Below are 18510 nucleotides of genomic sequence, written 5' to 3' on the forward strand. Positions count from 1 at the left end.
GCAAGACTAAGAGGACACACCGCGAACACACATACACACAAGAATAATTTTATCTTTTAAATACTTATTATATTTCTATTCATTAATCCAACTAAGCACAATTCATAAAATTTATTATTTCAACAAGCCAAACAAATGAAACAATGGGATGAAATTCATATTTAACATTGCCTATTTTATTTCCTATAGAGTATGATTCCTACTTATTCAAAATCCATTATATGAATCCAATGTCCCGTTAAAGGAAATTGTAAAGTTTTTAGAGAATTTTCCTAGATTTATGTACCAGGTGAGAGATTATCCTAAAGTGCAAAGATCTGCTTTAAAAACTTTTTGGTTTAGTAGCATCTGGTTGCACTTCACGTGGGAAGGGATGAGTTCGAGCCTCAGAGGCGATATTGGCTCTTTGTGTTTCATTTGGTTTATAATTTAATGAAATAGAAAATGCATTGTTTTAAAAATAAATAATTAATATTTATACATGATTTAAAAGATAAAAATACATACTTTATTTTTATTTACACATTTTCCTAGTATTTTATATCTTTTATGTTTTATTTTTTGTTTTTGTGCTACTTTTGTAGTATAGCAAATTTTAAATTTTTTTGAGTACTATTATGACGACATTGTCATATTTAGTCATACTCTTTTAATTTTTTCACATGACATCAATGATTTTTATTTATTTACCATAATTAATCCTCAATTTAAACTTTTGTTATTAATTAAACTTTTAACAAGGATGATTAACATGTAATTTAATCATTAAATGTAATTTTGTCTAGAAATGTAATTTTTCTCATTCTCTCAAAATTTTTCTGAATGAATGATAAAATTACAAATTACTTCGGTATTTTTTTTTTTTATTAATTCTTGATAGGAATTTAAACGAATAACTAATTGTAGCAAGTAAATAGAAATCAAGAATGTAATTAGACAAAATTAATTAAATGATTACGACTCGACAAATTATTTTGTGAAAGGTGAATTTGAGTTTAAAATACACAATTTACATACAGAATATTCATAATTTATAAAATACACAATTTACCTACAGAATATTCACAATTTATATATATTGAATGTTGTAAATGTGGTAATATTTTTTAGTTTTTATTTTTTATTTTTTATTTTTTAGGTGATTGCAATTCTTATTTTTCATAAGTCCAAACATATTACATACCCAATCCCCTCATCCCAACAAAGCCTTTCCCTTATCTTCTTCTCCACTCTCCACACTCCACTGCACTCAGAGAACCCATCAGCCCATCAATGAATTCCCACTGTTCCTCAGATGAGCCACTGCAAGAAAGGCAAAAACCAGTGCACTCAAATTGCCTCATCTCTCTACCATTCTATTCGCCGCCATTGTTTCACCCTTCATTCTTCAGACACCACTCTAAGCCAAACCTCCAGTTGCTAAGAATGGCGGAGGATTCATCGCGCGCTGTTCGCCGGTTCCACAGCTCCGTCGTCTCCGCCGCCGACAACTGCCTCAAGTCCCTGCATTCTCTACTTTCCCAGAATCCATTTTTCAAAAAGCTGCTTTCTTTATCTTCTCATCTCCAAGATATCCGCCAGGTAAGGCTTTCTAATTTTAGGCTAATGGATAATGGGTTTCTTTAGTTATTGCAGTTGTTACTATTCTTCCATTGTTTCTAGTATTGGGTTCTTAGTACACAGTATCTTTGTGAAAGTTTCTAACTTTGGAATTGGACCAATGTGAAAATAACCCTATTTATATAATAATCAAATTAATTAGTTATTGTTTATGCTAAGGAGCAGGAAGGGTTTCGGCATTTTCCAATTATATGATTGATTCTTGCTTAAATCTATTTCTATGCCAAGTTGTTGTTTATTTGTAAATACTAATGTTTGTTTATGTACACAGTATCTAATATTTGCAAATCTAATTGTACTAGATTAGATAGTCCTATTTATGAGGTCCAGAACTGAAGAAGCATTTTAAACAAAACATAACACCATTGTTGATCTCCTCCTGATCAACTCCTTGTGTTATTAGTAATTTGAAATCTTTATTCTGGGATACAAAAGTTTCTGATATGTAAACTTGACTAGATTAGACTTGGTCTAACTGTAGATTTAATCTATATTTGCCTCAACCTAAGTGGGAAGTGTATTGGGCTAGATTTAGGTTCACCGTGATCTATTGATCCAGTTTATGACAAAATTTTGGCCAAGCATGTTACATGGTATTGTTGAATGGTATCCCTCAAATCGTGATTCCATTTGACATCACCCTTATACAAAATATGTGGTAAAAGATGGATAAAAGGAGTATAATGCAAGTGTTTTTGCAAGGTTGAGAAGGGAGATGTGACAAAGTGAAAGTCAACGTCAAAAATGTGATTAACAAGGTTACAAGCACATTTAAGACGGATTGCTAATTAGTTTGCCAACACTTGGTTAGATTCATTTTCCCAAACCTTTATTCAATACACGCTGATCTGGATGTTTTCTTAATTGTATCTCCATGTCAATTTAATCTCAGGTTAGAAATGTGTCATGATTTATGTACTTGTACCACTAGTACTAGCATTATGTGTTGTCTAGATTCATTTTCTATTACACTGTATATATAAAATCAAGATCAAATAAGAACTAGTCTTCCCGTGCAAATGTGCGAACTACTTTGTGCAACTTGTAATGCCTGATTATGCAACTTTTGATACCTGATTCTGCACCTGAAAAACTACTATCAAAATACACTGTAAAGTATCTACTACTTTGTGCAACTCGTAATGCCTGACTGTGCAACTGCTAATACCTGATTGTGCAACTTGTAATGACCGATTATGCTCCTGAAAAACTACTATCAAAACACACTGTAAAGTATTTTCCAAAAAAATGCAGTGGCATTTTTGTAATTAATTTGAAATTACGATTGTGCAACTTGTAATGCCTGGTTGTGCAACCACTGATACTTGGTTGTGCAGTTCGCACGGGAACTCGGGAAGACTGGTTCTCAATTGATCCTGCTCCTATATATATATATATATATATATATATATATAATTTTGACCTTTCTTGCTTTTGATTTGTTAAAGGTTTGATTTGCTATAGCATTGAGCTAGGTATGGTGTTTAATAATTAAACAAGGTGCCATAGAGAACAAATGCTTTGAAAGATGATTTATATAAACCAAATATTTTGTTAAAAGTGAAAACCAATCACTACCTTGGCCAAGGATTCCATGCAACTTATAAGTTTGAGAGTTGGAATGCCAGTTTTAGCTGCTCAGTATTAGCAACTCACTTGGAGAAAATGAATTAAGATGGTTTGAACATGTAAAGTGCATTCCTATCATCCTATGTGAGCCAGCTGTACAAAGTAATGACAAGTGGTAGACCAAATCTTTACTTAAATGATACTCCGTACTCCGTAGTTACTAAGGAGGTGCTAGTCCAAGCTCTTAAAGCAGTTTTTGTTGTTTATTAAATGCAACTGACACACCTAGATTATGGATAAGGCTTTGCTGAGTTGATTTGAGTATATTACATAGATTCCTAAGACCATAGAGTGGATAGGTCTCCTCTCATGTACAATTAGGTAGTTAGGTTGTCGAAGTAAATCTTGCTTTGAAAGACGTCAATATGTGTTCTTACCTCTTTTCCTCTTCCAGTTTCTACATTTATAGGGATAACTTGTGCACATTTCCCATCATTTTGATTACTATCCACATACACTTACCATATTTGAACTTCAGTTCCAGATTGAACGCAGAGCTCGCCAGAATTTCAATACTCTATCCAGTCACAATTTTGCAGCCATTATACCGGGTGATTCAGTGGCGGGAATTGTGGTCACTAATGGAATTTTGAATTTCTTGAACATCTATAACTCATTACTCGTTGTCAGGCTTGTTTTAACCTGGTTTCCTAATGCTCCCCCCGCCATTGTCAGTCCCCTCAGGTAAATCTAAAATTTCAGTTTTTGTTCAAACTAAAATGTCAATTTCTTTCCAAAGCATTTCAATATTTTTCTGTCTTTAAAGGCCTCTACTCCCTTGTAGTTGTAGTATCTATAAATGAATTAATGCATAGTTTTCTGTTACAGCTGCTGTTTAAAACCATGCAAATTACTTATAAAAAATGGCGTTTTGTCTTGAATATTTGCAATAATCAATTTCCAAATGCCCCAATTCCTAATGGCTAGACCGACTTAAGAATTACTTACAAACATCTCAGCCAAGCATTGGCTCAGCTGATAGATGTCAAATATGTTGGAAACTTTAAAATATTGATACCATTAGACATTTGTAACGAGGTTGGTGTTTCTTTCAGCACCTTGTGTGATCCGTATTTGAATATATTCCGTGGCATTATCCCACCACTTGGAGGGACTCTGGATCTTTCACCCATACTGGCGTTTCTCGTGTTAAATGCCTTTACGAGCACAGCTGCTGCACTTCCCGCTGAGCTCCCACCACCTACAGGCGTGTCTCGGGATGATCCGCCTCATACAGTGGAGCCTCATCTTACCACGTCACAGAGGAAATGGATGAGACGACGTAGTGCTGGAAACAGGCCGAAGACTGCTGGTGGTGACAAATAAGTTACCATCTCCTGTTTCTTTGTATGTAATTCATACCGTCTTAGGATTGAATGTGTCATACGATGATGTCCTCGTTCAGTAATGCGTGGTAAACATCTCGAAACTGTTCTCAGTTTTGATACTAAACAAGGCGTAAATTCACAATTGTATGCTTGAATTAGATTTATTTGTTATTTCAATAAAAAAAAGGTCACTTTCTGAGCCTATGGTGGTGTTGTGATATTTTTGGAATATAAGACGCTCGGTTCAACATTCTAACATCGTAATTGTTAAGAGTCTTACATTGAAAATATAAGAAAGAATATATGGGCTTATAAGGCCATGAGTTAGACTAGCTAATTGATTGTATTTAGTGTGGTTTGGTCCATGTGCATTGTAGTCCAGTTGAGTGACCTTGACCCAATATTAGATTATAACATGGTATCAGAGTCTGTTTGGTCTACTTTGGTGGTGCCCAGAGCTTATAATAGTAATATTTTCTTCTCCTCAATAGAATATATGGCTAAACTTGCTTCTAGTTGATTACATGGGGCTTTAGGCTGCTGATGCTGCCAGAATCAGATTCCAGATACACCACCACTGATTTGCATCCATATATGTTGATAAGTTGATGCTTAAGCTGCCAATTTCTTATCTTCTGGAAGAAGAATATAAAACTTTTTGATGTTGCTTCTTTATCAAAGGGTATCTTTTCATTTCAAAGCATATTTTCTGGAGAGTTTGCTGCAGAGATGCAAAAGAATAATTACCCTTATCTATCAGGAATAAATCACTGAATTTGCTGCTTTTTGGTTACATCTGAAGGGTGTAGATTGAACTTTTGACATCCCAATTGAACAATAGGAGGTCTGTGAGAAATAGAATCTATATAAATATAGTCAACTCTAAATAGTTTTAAAAAGGCGGTTTTTGAGACCATAGTAAGGACTAAGGAGTTCATAAGATGTTTAGCAGGAATCTAGGTGAGTCCTAAAGGAAAGAGTTTGGTGTTTCTCCTAGGATAATCTTTGTGAAATGGAACAGGGATCTGTGAGCAGGATGCACATCAGCTCGTCGAATGATCAACGCCTTTTAGCCATAGGCCTCGGGCTTCTCGCAGTAATGTCGCCTCTATACATCGACAGAAGGAGGAGCACAGAGCCCGACCCCGATGAAGAAACTGTCAGCGTCGTCTCTTCCTACTTGCCTCTGCTGATCTTGATCACGGTCATGGTCGTCGGGATAGCTCGTGGGCTGAACAGATTCTCGTCCTATAGGAGGGTGGTGGCGATAGGCGTGACTGTCGTTTCAGTAATCTCCCCGCTGTACATCGACAGGGAGGAGGCGGTGTACGAGGAGCAGTCTGCGAACGTGTTTTCTGTTGTGCAACCGTTTCTGTTGTTGGCTCTCATCATTGCCATAGCCATGTCTGGGTACTTTGATAGAAGCTTTACCAGGTTTGATCCATACTGGATTCACAGGGTGGGTGGTTCATCAACTGGGATTCTCATTCTCCTACTTGTTCTTGCTTTGGTTTTGAAGTTTAAAGTTTAAAGTTTAGCCTCCCTCTCATCTCTTCCATGGTTTAGACTTTAAAGAAGATATATATATCTAGCTAGTTCATGGTGATAAATTAGTAATCAAGAAAGGGTTTACAACTGCAATTCATGGCCATATTTCCTCTGTGTTATATCACACTTTCTCTATTTCATTTTTCTATCAGTGAGTCCAACTAATTGGTAGGTAGGAGGATTAAATGATGAAAACAAACAATGTTTATATTTCTCATAATGAAATTTGTTATATATAGTAAGTTTAGTGAAAAAAGATCTCTCTCCCCTAATGTTAACGATCTACTTATAGCCCGCCCTTGATAGTTGGACGGCTCGCAGGACATAATTACTTCGCAATTAAGGTGTGTGTTGGGTTGTGTCAAGTCTACAATTGGTAGTTAAGGGGATTGTTGGGCGGCGACCAGTGAAGGGTTAAGTCGAGCACCCTGCCTCTCAATAATTGGTAGGTAGAGGGATTATTGGGCAGCGGTTAGTGAAGGGTTAAGCCGAGCACCTTGCCTCTCAACAATTGGTAGGTAGGAGGATTATTGGGCAGCGGCCTCTCAACAATTGGTAACTAGGAGGATTGTTGGGCGGCAGCCAGTGAAGGGTTAAGTCTAGCATCATGCCTCTCGAAAATGTGGCGGTATATAAGGAAATAAAATTGTGTCTTCGCTTTGAGTTATAGCTTATGGCGTAGTGATAAACGCTTGATCCTAACAACTTGTATTAAAGCTAGAATTGTTGGGTGGAGGCCACTGAAGGGCCAAGTTCAGGACCCTGTCTCTCTTGCCGCTTGAAAATGTGGTGCCGCCAACTCTCGAGTTGGCAAGTTGGTTCTCATTGGCCACTAAAACGTTTAAGAGAGTTCATTGTCCAATTTGAGGGGTCAAAAACAACAATTTTTGGACACTAACAACACAAAGTGAACACAAAATCTGTAAATATTATATGGGTATTTGTACCTATGCTTTACACACTCCACATATATGAATGCAACACCAAATAAACACACTTCTCAAAACAACAAAGACAGCCCATTGAATTGAATAGAGCCACAAGCAAAAACAACAGCAACCACAGCTGCAAGTGACCACAAATGCTGCAGCCTCCGAGACAAGGCATTCCCGCCACTGCATTCATCGTTAGCGCCACTGAAACACCCGGGCTTCATCACCTTAGCCACGCCTCCCCGCAAGGCAAAGCTGCTATTAGACTTACCATTACTAAACAGCACACACCAGAAATAAGGGCCACCAGCATCAGAGCCACTCACAGCTGCACCAACCTCACTGTGGTTCTTGCTGTACAGAATGTCCAAGCTCTTCTGGCCCCTAATCAGAACCTCCGAGAATGCCTTGGATGGTTTAATATACTTAGATTGGCATGCCAAGAATCTGCCTGTTATCTCAGCAAGGCTCTTGGCATCAACCCCACAGTTTGGTGCAAAAGTTTCAGCGAAGGCCGAATCGCGAGGCTTCTTCGCATCTGATCCCCCGACTTCGCCACAGTCGCCTTCGTACGCTTTTATGTATTGCAGAGCTATGCATGCCAGACCAGGATTGCTGTACAGAGATGATAACTTCTTTGCAGTTCTGTTAGTGTTCAGTGCAGCTACTAGCTGGTCTGCAGGGTTGTCTGTAGTAACTTTAACTGTGGTTCCATCAAGAAAACAACAGTATTTGGATTAGATTCAAATGATAAAATCCAATGTGCAGAAATAAAGTATATACTTATGAGCAGATCTGAAGTGAAAGAGGAAAGGAAAACACACAGTATTTCATACATTAAACCAAATAAATAACATGAACAGGGGCAACCCCAACCATGCTGGTCAGACTATTGGCTAAGTAATCACAATGTTCTAAGTTCGACTCTCAGTGGTAGCAGCTTATTTGCCACTTGGTTTGAACCAGTTAGCTATGACAACCTAAATTGGCTTATCTCCTTGTAGTCCTTCGTTGGACGGAGGTTGGTAACGGGCCAAGTTTAGCAATTGATGGGCGGAGACTGGTGAAGGACCAAGTCTAGCACCATGCCCTCTCGAAATATGGCAGTATAAGTAAATAAAGTTGCACCTTCGCTATAAGCTGTAACTTTTGGCGTAGTGGTTAATATTTGATCCTTAAAAAAATTGTGCAGTTAAGACGAGCAGACTCAAAAAAATTGTGCAGTTAAGATTGACAGGTGCTGGGATGAGGGATTGTTGGGCGGAGGGAACCAAGTCCAGCAATTGGTGGCTACAGATTTCCCTTATCACCAAAACGCACGCATACACAAAAAAAACACATAAACATCTTTAATTTCATCAACCTATACTAAAATCTAACATAAAGAAACAGTAATTCACATGACCAAGTTCCATAAAATGCAACTCTTCCTCTCTCAAACTTCAAAAGACGGATATTTTAGCAAGATCAACATACAAAAATCTGTCACAAGATTGCAATGAAACATGCAGCAAAGCATATATATACACTGTAAAGAAAAGAAAACAAAATTTGTATGTTCGAATGGAAATGAGAAAAGGGAAAAGGAGCTGACTATGAATGTTAGCAGAAGCTGAGATGAACAAAATACAGAGAGGAAGAAACCATTCCATAATGGCCATTGTTGTGGTTTTAGGGAGAGAGAGAGAAATGTGATAAAAAGGAAGAGAAGAAGAGAGAGGCAGTTGGTAGCTCAAATGCCACCAACTGATTGATCTCCATTGAGTCGGTGATAGCAACTTCCCAACATAAACAGAATATTGATTGGTACCATGTCAAATGCTAACTGCAAGAACTCCTATAATGTCTTTATTTATTTTTGTTTTACTCAAAAATGGAAAAAGTAGAGTATTTTAGTGACTTTAATTGGTAAAAAAAGAAGTATATATATATATATATATATATATGAAATCATTAAAATATTTTTACTTTCCATTTTTTTTGGAAAAAAAGACCTTATAAATGTATTGCTGAAATATATCTATCTATCTAGCTAATAAAGTTAGACCTATAACGGGAAATAAAAAATGTTTTTCCAATTATTTGATGAAATGAATGGTAATGGTTCAAATTATTTTGATTTAAGTATCTTTTTAGCCAAAGACCTTGTGGTCAAGCGGCACCCAATGGAGTGGTTCGAGCTTCAGTGGAGGCATCTGTTGACTCTTTGTGCTTCAGTATATGTTGAGAAAGTAGCTATGAACAGATACTACATTGTAATAGAGTAAGTAGAACTCAAAAATTTTTTTACCCTCTATATATAACTTACATCTTCTAAATATCCCCGCATACCGTTTTAGTGTAAACTTTAGTAATAAAATATTCCGTTAACTATTTATTATTCTTAACTTAATCATTGATTACCATTAGAAAAGTCTTAAGTTCGAACCCATCCCAATCAGAGTTGACATAATTATTGAACATATATTATGAATATGTTAGAGTATATTCGAAAAATTACATTATGAAATATAATATGAACTTTTGTCAATTAATTAGCTAGACTATCTACATAGTATTTAAAGTTGAGATCAAAGATTACAAACAAGGAACCTTGAAAATCAGTTTTTTTTTTTTTTTTTAAATTTTTAAAATTTTTTTTTGCATTTCAAAAAGGGTTAAGATTTTTTTTAATTAATCTTCTTTTGACAAGTGGAAATATTTTAATTATATATTTGTACTATTAGGAATGATTTAGTTATATATATATATATATATATATATATATATATATATATATCCATGACCTCCCGTATAGAGAACCACTTCGTACTACTAAATCACAAGGTCATTGGCAACCAAATTATAATCCAAACATAAAAAAAATAACATTTTTTGGGGTGTGTATTTAAGGGAATAAAAATGACTAAAGATAAATAATAAAATTATATAAAACGTGAATGTCACAACAAACATATTGGCAAGGAGCAAAGCAGCAATGCCATGCGATGAGTGGCGAACTGGGGAAGATCATCAAACCTAGCTAATTAAGGAAAATGATATATGTACTCCAAGGGAGTAAAACTCTCTTTTCTGTGACTTCTCACTTAAGAGTGCCACAACTATGTCGCTTGACCACAATGCATTTGGCACAATCAATACACATTAGTTTCTCAATAAATATGTCAATTTTTTCACACTTATGATGCAACCTCTCTCCACACTTAGAATTGTAATGATTTTAAAATGTCTTTTTAAGGTGGATTGAATTTATAAATAGTAACGATAGATGAGATGGGATAAGACTTAAACCAAATGGTGAAAGCCCAAAATGAGTGTGGGCAATATCCAATCACTTAATAAGACTTAGGCTATGTTTGGCAAACCTAACTGAAAAGGTAGCTGAAAGCTGAAAAGTAGCTGAAAACTGAAAAGCTATAAGCTCGAAGCTGAAATCTGAAGAGGTGTTATGCAAGTGTTTGGTAAAATTAGCTTTTTGATAAGTTGATAAATGTAAAAAGACTAAAAAGGACATCTTCATACAATTTAAATAATTTTAAATTTAAATAGGTTTGTTTATATATTAAAATATAAAATAATGAAATCAATATATTTAAATAAAATATAAAGTAAGAACATATATTTGAAAATATATAAAGTAAAAAAAATATTTATAATTCATAAGATTAGTTCATACAAAAATTAATGTTCAAACATAAATATCAAACTGAAATTACAACCAAACATAATGAAAAAGAAAATGTCAAAAGGGTTTTAATTGAGAGGGGTAAAGGATGTCATTTATTTAAAATAATAAGGATAAAGATGGAAAAAAGTTAAAAAGCTACTAGCTTATTTTGAAAAGCTACCCCAAGTAGCGTTTCAAAATAAGCTCTTATTTTAAGCTACTAGCTTATTTTGAGAATATTACCAAACAGAGCTTATAGCTTATTAGTAGCTTAAAATAAGCTATAAGCTCCTAAATAAGCTCTGCCAAACAGAGCCTTACAGGATGCTGTGTGTGTGTGTGTATATATATATATAGATTTTTATTCTGGTGAGAACAATTCTTTAGGTGTGGATGTGATGACAAATCAAAACCATTGATCTGCAAGATCTGATGGATGAGAAATCAAGTAAAAAATGAGCGAGGTCATTTTCATAAATATTATAAACTTTTAAAATGAGCGGGGTCATTTTCATAAATATTACAAAATTTTGTTTATTTCAACCGTTAGATCTACTAGATCAATGGTTTGGATTTGTCCTTACGTTCTCACTTGGGACATGGTTCTCAACTGATTAAGGACCTATATATATATATATATATATCTACTATACTAATAAGAGCCAAAGAGAGTTAGGCCTAAAATGGGTATAAAAAATGACGGTCAAATTATTTAATCAAATGGATGGTTCAGATGAATTATTTAATCAAATAGATGGTTAAGAATATTCAGATTAATATTATTAATAGAGATTACCTAATTTAACCTTACTTTTATGATTATCTGTTAAGTTTTCCGTTAAATATTCTCTTCTCCGTTAATATTCCGTTAACTTTTAACTTACCCATTAATTTCTATAAGAAAGGTCTTAGGTTCGAACCTCATCTCAATCAAATTTGACATAATTAAGTTTCTCACTCTATTTTACTCTTATTAAATTAAATAAATTAGTAGCTACAACAAAAAATGATACATATGTATTTCTTAAATTAAATAAGAGAAATAATTTCATTAGTTATATTGTCTTTATTTTCTCTCATGCAAAGATTCTTTACATTCAAATTTATCAATTGATATTCATTACATTGTCCATTATCTTATTTTTACAATATATTGTAATTAAATATCAAAGTTATAGTACAAAATAATGTTATATATTTATTTACCAAGTATTTTATTAATACTATGACAAAAAATTTTAAAATAATTTGAAGCTAATATATTAACTACTTGAGGATTGGTTGACAAAGAGAGTACACAAATAATAACCCAACAAATTGAAGCAGAATCACTCTATTTTACTCTTATTGAATTAAATAAATTAGTAGTTACACAAAAAAATGATACATATGTATTTCTTTAATACCATGAATAAAATAAAAAAGAATAGTTTGAAACCAATCATATTAACTACTTGGGAGATTTGTTAACAATGAAAGTCCTCAAATAACCTATTACCCAGCAAATTGAAGCGAGAAACTACCTTTTAATATCTTTGGAATACATAATTTTTTAAATTTTCAAATTTTTATTAATTTATTTAATCTTTTTTCTTAAACTAGAGATTTTTTTATCCACAATCACTCATTTAACAATAATGGTTAAACCAAATGAACCCCAAGAAGAACACCTAAAGGAAAGTCCATAACTCCTATATTATAATCTCATTGCATGACGTTGTCATCTATGCTACCAACAATAACCGAATTGCAAATAACACACTACTAACAAAAATGAAGAGAACAAATAGTAAAGATGAAGACAATGACAATGTTACTCAAAAGAGAATTAAGAACACTTAGAAAAATTCAAATTAAAAGTACTATTTATTTAGACTATCATTTTTAGACCATATATTTAGACTATCGATTTTACAAGGTTGCAAACATTTATTTTAGTAATAATTATAATGAATTTTCTATATTATCTTAGATTCATATACTTTGAGTTAGATATTTAAATAAAAAAATTCGACATTCAATTACCCATGTATAAACTTCTCCTATATAATCTTGTATTGATATACTTTCAAATATTTATTTAAATATAAACATTGGGCATTAACCCATTCGCGCAATGCGCGTATAAAACTAGTATATATATATATAAACCATTGATCTGCAAGATCTGATGGATGAGAAATCAAGTAAAAAATGAGCGGGGTCATTTTCATAAATATTATAAACTTTTAAAATGAGCGGGGTTATTTTCATAAATATTACAAAATTTTGTTTATTTCAATCGTTAGATCTACTAGATCAATGGTTTGGATTTGTCCTTACGTTCTCACTTGGGACATGGTTCTCACCTGATTAAGGACCTCTCTCTCTCTCTCTCTCTCTCTCTATATATATATATATATATATATATATATATATATATATATATATATATATATATATATATATATATATATTATTGTGTTGATCACGGTCCAAAACGACGTCATTTTGATGTTAAAATTTTTTTTTTCTCTGCTCCACACCCATATTAGAATAATGAACATTATAGAATAAGATAATGTATTTTATGAGTTAGAATAATGTACTCTATGTGTTAGAATAATGTACTTTTATATGTGTTAGAATAATGAATTTTTTGGAAATAATGTATTTTATGAGTTAGAATAATGTACTTTATGTGTTAGAATAATGTATTTTATGAGTTAGAATAATGTACTTTATGTGTTAGAATAATGTATTTTATGAGTTAGAATTAAAATAATGTATAATGCACTTTATGCTTTTAGAATAATAAAATTTTTGTGATAAGATAGTGCATTTTATGAGTTAAAATAATGTACTTTATATATATAAATATATATATATATATATTCACATTTATGGTTGAGATGTAATCTCATGATCTCGACTAAATAGGATGATCTCACTGGATCCAAATCCTATATATATATATATATATATATATATATATATATATATATATATATATATATATATATATATATATATATACGGATCCAGTGAGATCATCCTATTTAGACGAGATCGATCATGAGATTACATCTCGACCATAAATGTGAATGAAGGTTATACCCTTCATTTATGTTCGTTTTTTCTGTTAAGTTTTATTTTTTCCTTTTTGTATATTATGCTATAAAAGTTGTACTACATAATATTTTGGACAAATATACCCCTACTGTTATAACTTCCGTTATCTTTTCCACTATTGTTACCATGCACATGCATCCATAATATATTTTCTTATCTTCTTTAATAATAATAATAATACACATTAAATATTAGAGTTATATGTTGGTTATTTTTTAAAATATAAATATCCAATTTATAAAATTACATTATTATTATTATTATTATTATTATTTACTAGGTTAAAATTTAAATAAATTTAAAATTTTAATATAAAATATTAATATTGGACACCTAATTTTTTCGCATCACCCATAAGAAAAACTAGTATATATATATACATACACACACAAAAGTAAAGCCCGCTTAGCATCTTGAACTTCGCTCGTTTCACAATCCCTACAAAATGCAACCCATTTCCTAACTCACTACTTTTTTTTATAGGACAATCTTTAGCACCGGTTATATCGACCATGGTCTAAAAATAACGGCCGTTAAATTTTAACAAATCTCGTATTTTTAATATGTTCAGAACAAAATGAAATTACATTATATGTAAAACGAAACTGAATAAGTTGTTTCGTATATTGTATTTATATTATCAAATGAAACTGTAATTGAATTGAAATAATACTTTAGTTGTTTGAAAAGAAACTGTAGTATGTATAAAATGAAACTTAATAATATGTCTCACATATTAAGTGTATATTGTCAAATAAAACTGTAATTGAATTGAAATGTTACTTTAATTTTGCTGGAATGAAACTACAATATGTATAAAAAGAATCTGAATAACATTTCTCACATATTGAGTGCATATTGTCAAATGAAATTGTAGTTATATCAAAATACGGAGTAATACTTTAGTTGTGTTGTAATGAAAGTACAATGTATGTAAAATTTAACTGAATAACAGTTTCACATATTTGAGTGCATATTGTCCAATGAAACTATATAAGTTGAATTAGAATTATAATTTAGTGGTGTCGTAATAAGGCTACAATCATGGTTGAAAAAATCGCTAGGCGCTCGGGGAGCGCCTAGCGCCTAGCACGCCTAGGTGGGGATTAATTAGCGCATAGGTGCCAGTGTATTTATTTTATTTTATTTTTTTATTTTTTTTAAAATTTTGTTTAAGTATTTTCAATTTTTTAAAGACTAATAATTATAAATTATATAATACTTTAAATATTAAATATTAACCTAAAATATATCTAGAGTTTGTACAATTTATGAATATTTTGCTCAAAACGATGTTGTTTTGAGTGAAATAACCTATTAAAAAAAGAAGAACAATTGTTAATTGCCCGACTAGGCGACCTAGTCGGTGCCTAGGAGGTCTAGTCGGCACCTAGGAGGCCTAGGCGGTTAGCGCCTAAGCGGCATAGGCAGTTGCCTAGCCGCCTAGTCGCCTAGACCACCATTTAAGGTGATACGCTAGGCGGTCGACTGGCTCCTAGCACTTAGGCGGGATTTTTGCAACATTGGCTACAATGTGTATGAAATGAAATTCAATAACAGGTCCCATTGTAATAAGACTATTGTATGTATAATGTCAAATGAAACTGTAATTGAAACAAAATGAAACTTTAGTTGTGCTGAAATGAAACTACAATGTATATAAAATGAAACTGGACATGTTATACAAACAAAACTAATTACACGGAACGGGTTCTGTTTCTTTTCATTAAAAGAAACAACACCATTTGGACCATGGTCTACAGTTAAATTTGTCTCTTTAGCACCCCTATACCTACCACCCACCCAAAAACTTTTTTGGGGGAAAGGGAAGACAAAGCCCCAACAAAAAAACAACTGAACTTAGTTCGCTCGGGCAGTAGGCACCCCGATCACATTTCTCTAAACGCACATCACAAGTTTGCTAGTTTGGCAAGAAAACAACAAAGACAAGTCCTAGTCATAACAACAGTTCCTCGCGAGCCAATTAGCAACGTGATTGATTCCCGAAGAACGTTGAAACATTTAGGGTCTGTTTACTAACAGAAAACTATTTTCTGTTTTCTGTTTTTCAATTTTTCAGTTTTCATTCTCTGATTTTCATTTTCTGTTTTCTGTTTAGAAAACTTGTTTACTAACACTTATTTTTTCAAATTAACGTTATAAAATTAACAATAAGTTTAATTTCGAGTTATTTTTAGACCTTATATTTAAAATATTTTAAGATATATTTGGTTTAAATAGAATAAATATATATTTTACTTTGAAGTCCAATATATGTAAAAAAAAAAATTACATTTGATATCCGGACCAAATTTATATATGTATATAACATAAATAAAAATATATTTGAACCAATAACCTATTAAGTTCACAAAAAATTTAGTTTAGATAATATTAATATTTTTTGAGCTAATATTTAAAATATGTTTGGATATATTCATTTGAATAACATGTATGTAATATATAATTTTTATTTTGAATTCTAATATAGTAATATATGTGTGAAATTTTGATATATGATATCTGGACCAAAACCAATAATCAATTGAGTTCAATCAAAATATAAAGCGTGGTATAGATTTCAATTTTTAATTTAGATAATGTGAATGATGTATAATTTTAAGCATAATCAAATAAGTTATGTTTAAATAAATAATGTAAATAGAAAAAATAGAAGATAATGATAAGTAAAAGAAAATGATAATAAATGTAATCATAGTAATAAATAAATATGTAAGTATATAATGGTGAGAATGTGGTTATAATGACATATAGTCTAATAGATAATAGTTGATGCTGTTTTCTATTTAGAAAACAGTTTTTTATAGTGTTTCAGTTTTCTAGAAAACTGAAAAATTATTTCCTGTTTTCAAAATAGAAAACTGTGCTAGTAAACATGTTTTCTGTTTTCTGTTCTCAAGTTTTCAAAATTTCCAGAAAATTAGAGAAAATTTGCAGTTAGTAAACGCACCCTTAGCATTCCAGTTCTTCCTAAGCCATTTTAATTTCTACACTAAAAAAATAATGTTGATTAAGAAGCCTCCGCTCACAGTATTGATATTGGGATCATTGATCACCACTCAAAAACTTGCCACTTGCAAGTTATAATTGATTAAGATATGAAATAAAAAAGAAGAAAAAAGAAAAACAAATCAATTACAACTTGTCACATTAGGGAGTGACATGTTGCAAGTTTGTGACTAGTAAATGTAGGGGTATTAGACTTTTTTTTTTCCACATTAAATATCCCAACTTACGCTAGACTAATTCTCTAATCCGTTAAGATTTTTTAATGACTTCATAGGTTTTCTGTGGGACTCGAATCGCCACAATGCTGTTGGAGCAAGTTTTTATAGTGTGTTGAACGACCAGAGCTAACTTTGCGAGACTTCCTAACTCATTGCTTATGATGCCATATATTTTTTGGTTGTCCTATACTGATTGAGTGATAATAAGTTTGTAACTTTAGAATTGGGTAATGAATGTTTTTTTTTTTTTTTAATCATCTTATAATCTTATCTAATGGGATTAGACATTTGGGTATTCAAGAAAAATAAAGTTAAATGAAATTATTTTTTAAAAAATGAGTCTTTTTCTAAAAATTATTTTTCAAGTTTTCAAACGCACTTTAAAAGTATTATAATATTAGTAACAAATACTTTATTCTTGATTGATATTACATTTTTCAATATAAATAACCATTTTCAAAATTTAGGAAGAACTCGAAAAATTAAAGTAACAATTTTCAAAATTTTGTTTTGTTCCAAAAGAGGGCTGGGGCGCGGGCCATACATTTGGCGTTTGGTGTTATTTCGACATCGTTAATTACTGCACTGCACAACTATAGTTATACTATGGATTTGGGTCCACCTTGCAATGTGGAGGTGGACCTGTTAAGGTAGATATGTCACCATTTATATATTGAATGTTCGCAATTTATATATTGAATGCTTACAATTCAAATTGTGAACCTTCAATATATAAATTGTGAACATTTAATTTATAAATTGTGTATTTTTAGATCTAGATACACTCTGCAAGGTGAGCCTAGGTCCACGTAATAATGTGCCACTGCCACACAGTGTTGTGTTAGGATGCTAAAAAAGAGAACAAGTATTTAAGGTCTTAGGATGCTGAAAATTGGGAGATGTTGCGTCGTATGTGCTTATTTAATTTTGTGTGCCATACTATCAACACTCCCCGTCCCAAGTGGTCCATCAACTCACTGTTTTTATTCACGTATTATCAGCTTTCTCTTTTGGACTTCTCCATTGATTACTATATATGCTGCTATCTCATCGACACACACATTTGGCTGTTTTTTTTTTTTTTTTTTTTTTTTTATAATATAAATCTTGTCACGATCACATACTATTCTCTATCAACTTGAATGCATTATGCATTTATCGTTGCTACCATACACACCTACTAGGAGGAACGTATGGTAGTTGCAATTTTAATCAAGTTGAAAGTCTTATGACACATTACTTACACGCATATATATTTCCGGTAGTCTTTGTCATTTAATTTGATTTGTATCATTTCTTAGATCCATCAAGTTAAATGTTAACAACAACAAAAAAGAAAAACGAAAAAAGAAAATTGTACATTCTTTTCCTAAAGGAGGATGGAATAAACTCCCTGTTTATAAGCAAATGAAAAAAAAAAGATTTTT

At 32.1% G+C, this 18510-nt stretch overlaps 3 protein-coding genes across 3 annotated transcripts; 2 read left to right on the forward strand and 1 right to left on the reverse strand.

Moving 5' to 3' along the window:
- Window positions 1-1192: 1192 nt before the first annotated feature.
- On the forward strand, window positions 1193-4779 carry LOC116006469 (ylmG homolog protein 2, chloroplastic). The gene is made up of 3 exons (XM_031246855.1): window positions 1193-1581; window positions 3728-3933; window positions 4305-4779. The coding sequence occupies exons 1-3, from the start codon at window positions 1273-1275 to the stop codon at window positions 4573-4575; spliced, it is 786 nt and encodes a 261-aa protein (XP_031102715.1). The 5' UTR covers window positions 1193-1272; the 3' UTR covers window positions 4576-4779.
- Window positions 4780-5470: 691 nt separating this feature from the next.
- Window positions 5471-6265, forward strand: LOC116006471. The gene has a single exon (XM_031246857.1). The coding sequence runs from the start codon at window positions 5590-5592 to the stop codon at window positions 6106-6108; it is 519 nt and encodes a 172-aa protein (XP_031102717.1). The 5' UTR covers window positions 5471-5589; the 3' UTR covers window positions 6109-6265.
- A 768-nt stretch (window positions 6266-7033) lies between these two features.
- On the reverse strand, window positions 7034-8799 carry LOC116006470. Its single transcript, XM_031246856.1, has 2 exons — window positions 8652-8799; window positions 7034-7760 (listed from the first exon to the last, which is right to left on the reverse strand). The coding sequence occupies exons 1-2, from the start codon at window positions 8716-8718 to the stop codon at window positions 7126-7128; spliced, it is 702 nt and encodes a 233-aa protein (XP_031102716.1). The 5' UTR covers window positions 8719-8799; the 3' UTR covers window positions 7034-7125.
- Between the last annotated feature and the right edge of the window lie 9711 nt (window positions 8800-18510).

This window comes from Ipomoea triloba, chromosome 15 (assembly GCF_003576645.1).
Source record: "Ipomoea triloba cultivar NCNSP0323 chromosome 15, ASM357664v1".
In the NCBI taxonomy this organism is placed as follows: Eukaryota; Viridiplantae; Streptophyta; class Magnoliopsida; order Solanales; family Convolvulaceae; genus Ipomoea; species Ipomoea triloba.

Bases quoted from the DNA above. Each gene is read 5' to 3' on its own strand.
- LOC116006470 (XM_031246856.1), bottom strand. From the start codon at position 8,718: ATGGCCATTATGGAATGGTTTCTTCCTCTCTGTATTTTGTTCATCTCA. The intron at 7,761-8,651 runs GTCAGCTCCTTT...ATGGAACCACAG, and splicing joins AGCTTCTGCTAACATTCATA to TTAAAGTTACTACAGACAAC.
- LOC116006471 (XM_031246857.1), top strand. From the start codon at position 5,590: ATGGAACAGGGATCTGTGAGCAGGATGCACATCAGCTCGTCGAATGAT.
- LOC116006469 (XM_031246855.1), top strand. From the start codon at position 1,273: ATGAATTCCCACTGTTCCTCAGATGAGCCACTGCAAGAAAGGCAAAAA. The intron at 1,582-3,727 runs GTAAGGCTTTCT...TTTGAACTTCAG, and splicing joins ATCTCCAAGATATCCGCCAG to TTCCAGATTGAACGCAGAGC. The intron at 3,934-4,304 runs GTAAATCTAAAA...TGTTTCTTTCAG, and splicing joins GCCATTGTCAGTCCCCTCAG to CACCTTGTGTGATCCGTATT.